Source organism: Medicago truncatula, chromosome 4, assembly GCF_003473485.1.
Source record: "Medicago truncatula cultivar Jemalong A17 chromosome 4, MtrunA17r5.0-ANR, whole genome shotgun sequence".
Classification (NCBI taxonomy): Eukaryota; Viridiplantae; Streptophyta; class Magnoliopsida; order Fabales; family Fabaceae; genus Medicago; species Medicago truncatula.
In genome coordinates, this window is record NC_053045.1 from 18,408,786 (window position 1) to 18,413,264 (window position 4,479).

General features: G+C 36.2%; 1 protein-coding gene across 1 annotated transcript; it reads right to left on the reverse strand.

The window, feature by feature from the left end:
* Positions 1 to 209: 209 nt before the first annotated feature.
* On the reverse strand, positions 210 to 4,248 carry LOC25479294 (growth-regulating factor 4). The gene is made up of 4 exons (XM_013588281.3): positions 3,779 to 4,248; positions 2,719 to 3,079; positions 615 to 1,027; positions 210 to 530 (listed from the first exon to the last, which is right to left on the reverse strand). Exons 1-4 carry the CDS (start codon positions 4,008 to 4,010, stop codon positions 523 to 525), a joined length of 1,014 nt encoding a protein of 337 aa, XP_013443735.1. The 5' UTR covers positions 4,011 to 4,248; the 3' UTR covers positions 210 to 522.
* Between the last annotated feature and the right edge of the window lie 231 nt (positions 4,249 to 4,479).

Consider the following 4,479-nt stretch of genomic DNA (forward strand, 5'->3'; position numbering starts at 1 on the left):
AGTGGTATAAGGGTTGGTTGTTGAATTTTCGGTTTCTCTCAGAGACAAAACTGATTCAACAATTAATGTTAGCATATTTGAATGCTCTCAAATAGAATTAATGTTACTGTTCAATTCTATTTTAATGCTGAGATACGAAAATTTTGCCTCTGAACGAAAGTTTTGAACAAAGGAATTGGGTTGCTGAACTTTGAGTTGTAACTTCAAAATATTCAAGAACAAAACCAGCAACTTTATTCAGCATATATCAATTCAGATCGAAAATGTTTCTACTCGCTCGTTAAATACAAAACGAAGAATGCCCCAGAGTTCTACAAAGTACAAACATTCACTCCTCCCACAAGATGAGTAGTAAGGTGTTCGTGTTTCTTACAACAAACCGCTGAGGTTACATAAAGTTGTACACATATCAGCTTCAACGAAAGAAAATACACGAATACAGGATTCGATTGAATCACACTTATCCAACTAGATTTGTTTGGTCCTTCCATAAAATTGCATCGAAGGTCCTGGATGACTGCTCTAGTTATCTGCAACAATATAATCATGGGATTCGGTTAATAGATGCTTATTTCATACAATCTGAAACTTTACCGAACTTAAATATATCTCACCGTGTGGTGACTGAGAGCTTGTGGCAGAGAATTCAGACGATGACATAGGAATGGATATTGAAAGTTGAGTTGTGGAGAATGCTGTTTGGTTGGATCTCTCATCTTCCAAACCAGACCATGACTCTCTGCTCTTAGGCCATTCTCTGAAAAAGGGTCGAAGAGGCTGGCCCTCTTCCTTCACAGCTTCTCCAGATCCATATTCACTAGATAAAAATGAATGTTGGGGATAATCACTCTGCAACATGGAATTATTACAGCTTGATTTTGATGCAGAAAAAGAGGCAACTCTAGTTGACATCAAAGGCCATGTGTTTTCCAGCTGCGACTCCATTTGGAGACCCTTGTTGTCTCCTCTTGAAGCTTCTGCAAAGAAGCTATGTTCTCCACCCTCAGATTTAAGACCTTGAAGATACCTGTTCAATTAAAGGGGCGACGAATAACAATGTTGGCCACGTCATGTAGTATAAAAAAGGCTTAATTGCACTTTTGGACCCCTATCTTTCCAAAAGTTGCGGTTATGGACCCCTAACTAATTTAAATACAAAACAGCCCCCTATGTTTTGATTCTTTGGCAGTTTTGGACCCCCAAGGCAAAAAAATAAAATAAAAATTGACACGTGGCACCTCACTTAGGGTGCCACGTCAGCGTTGACCGAGTCAACAATGGACTGGGGGGTCCAAAACTGCCAAAGAATCAAAACATAGGGGGCTGTTTTGTATTTAAATTAGTTAGGGGTCCATAACCGCAACTTTTGGAAAGATAGGGGTCCAAAAGTGCAATTAAGCCTATAAAAAAGGCACCTTTTCGCTAATAATTTGTTACTTCCAGTCATATTTAATCATACAAGAAACAATCATAGAACATTATACATTATTAGCCATGTTCAATACTACAATACAAACGGAAAATCCTGAAGATGATTGAAACAAAACTTAATGAAATGTCACCATATGACGAACTTACCCAATCAAGGTCCCATTAAATTGATTGAAAGGAAACTAATGAAAAAGCAAAGGTGCTGAAAACCATCAGAAGTTCAAGCTTTTAAGAGTGCAATCATATCTTTGAATACAATCAGTGTCAGTGACAGCAGTCTCCCAAATAAATTTGTCTGACGTCAAAATTAAATATCAAAACTAAATATCTATGAACAATTTGATATTTAACTGTAATGTCGTATAAATAAGATCACAAAAACAACAAATTTTTTTGTCTTATAGTCTGCAACTTACAATTTCAAAGAGAGCAACATGATATGGCTACCACGAAAAGAATAAAATTTGCAGCTAGATTTGAAGGTGTGTGAAGAGAAAGCGTCAAACACCCTTTTGTCGGAAATTAATGAAGGAAATGCATCATGTACCGAAAGTAAAATTAGAAGACATTCAATTCAGAGTACCTACCTTGCTCATTATCCCCATGTGACAGCTATGGCAGGCTGACAGAAGGACCACATATAACATGCTAAAATGTTTCTCAATGTTTATTGTTTATGCCAAAAAAGTTGTTTTAATATAAACTTCATATTCTAGGAATAAATAAATGCATGGAAAAGAAAATCAGAAAGCAATTAAAACACCGTCTTTCTCCCTCACAATTTTGTCAAAATGTCATTCGAAAAGTGGTTTGCGTGATTCATGGAGATCTACTGATTCCGGTATCTAATACCTAGCCCTCGTGTCAGAGTATCACCCAACACAAATATGGAGAACAAGAACTAGCAAGCAGACATAGACAAAATAACAGTTGAGGATATCGTGAAAAAACAACAATTCCCCTTTTCAATATTGAAAAGAAAATTGTAAGAAGGTGACCCAAAGCAAAGTAACCAACAGTTTACACAAAGATGTGGTTCTAATGCTTGTGAATCTCTGTGGAAAATTAGAAATCCATGTTATAAACATAGTATTATATACACAATAGAAACTCAACTGCACAATAATGGGAATAAAGAAACTGCGGCAAATTCAGATAAAAATATTACTTCTCAATAGCACAAACAATATGATAAAAATTTTGTTCCATTCTCTTTGGTTAAAAGTATTTTCCAATTTAAAGCAATCAACAAGTGTGAAATGATATACATAATAAGGATTTCAATACCTGTATTCTTTACTTGGAATCCCATAGGGAATGGTATCAAGATGATAATCGGCACGGTCGGTTCCAGAACCTGTAGTATTTTGAACACTACCAAATGCATTTGTTGTGGGAATGTTCTGGAAGTTACCAGCTCTGCTGCTGCCACCAGCGACAGTCAGCGATGTCACAGTGGATGTCGACTGTGCCATAGTTTGTGATTCCACAGGCTTTCTTGAACGGTTGCGGCCACGGTGCATGTGGCGCTCACAGTACTTGGAGTCTGGGTATGCTTCCTTCGAGCACCTCCACTTTTTTCCATCAGTCCTCCTACATCTTCCTGGCTCCGGGTCCACCTTCTTCCCATAGAAGGAACAGTAACTCACTGTAAATTTACAAGCACAGTTAGGTTTATACAATTACTTTATCACCAACATTTCGGACACACCCTAGACCACAATCATTAAGAAACATTCATTTGTAAGCAGTAAAAGCTATAGGTAAAAATTTCCATAATTGAATAATGCAACAAAAGACTAGTAAGATTTAGTTACAAGTATAATGAGCTGAAGAGAAGGAAAGCAAAGCAATCAGTACTTCCAAATCTATGTCTCTCTCAAAAATGGAAAAGAAAATCCAAATTGACAGATAATGGAAAATGATGGCAATTTTGCGCCGACACTTTGGATTAAAGGCATGTCCAGTGTCCGACACAACACCAATACACGTGGTTACATTCAATTACTTCAATTTTCTTAAATTATTATTTGTGTCGATGCGTCAGTGTCATGTATGTATTCATTTGTGTGCAAACAATAAAGGGAAACAGTTATAAATAATTTTTTTTTAGGAAAAATTATACCCTTCTAAGGTAACAAGCCAAGAATCAACTAACTATCTTTAGTAATAAATTCATTGGATCTCTGAGGAACAAAGGGGTAAATGATATCATCAAATATGCAGCTATTAGGGTTGAAACAATTTAGTAACAAACAGCCATCAAATTAAAAGCATTTTGAAGAAATAATCAATTAATTAAACAAAAAAAGAAAAGAAAAAAAAAGTTAGTTAGTTAGTTACTTACAGGTAGGAATAGGGTGGTGAAAGAAATTATTAGAAGAAAGAGAGTGAAAGCTGGAATGAATAGGATGGACAAGATCAGGTGGAACAGGAAGACCAGCAACCATATATTTAAAGATCAAAGCTTGATGTTCAAGTTCCTGCCACTGAGACACTGTGAATGGTGATGATTTACTGTAACCCATCATCATCCCTACACCTCCTCCGTTACTACTGCCACCCCCAGAGCTATTCATACTTTTTCTAACTGCTTTGTACTGTAACTCTCAGTGAGTGAGTGAATCAATAGTGTATCTATCTATCTATCTAGCTAACACAACATACACTTGTAGTTGTTGTTCAGTCAGAGACCAGACTCAGATCGAGCTTTGTCGGAAGGAACCATTTGGTTTGTTTTGGTTTGGTGTTGATTGTGTGTCCGGATGGATGCTTTGTTAGTATTGATGATGCTTCAAGTCAAATACTTGTACTACCATTCAACTCCCCCTAGATAGACACATAGATATTTTTTTTACCTCATCGTACGTACCATTCAACTAAGTGGGTCATTCGATAGCATTTTTCTTAATTTATTTTCACCACCAATAAACATGTAGGACATATAAGATAGGTTATCCCTTTTTAATCGGATTTTTTTCAGACTCATAAACCAAAAATCAAATAATTGACTACATATTTAAGAATCTAAGTCTTTTACTGTTTTGA

Coding starts and splice junctions, on each gene's coding strand:
- LOC25479294 (XM_013588281.3), bottom strand. CDS start 4,010: ATGAATAGCTCTGGGGGTGGCAGTAGTAACGGAGGAGGTGTAGGGATG. Junction 3,080..3,778: donor TCACCACCCTATTCCTACCT/GTAAGTAACTAA, acceptor GTAAATTTACAG/TGAGTTACTGTTCCTTCTAT. Junction 1,028..2,718: donor ATTCCAAGTAAAGAATACAG/GTATTGAAATCC, acceptor TTAATTGAACAG/GTATCTTCAAGGTCTTAAAT.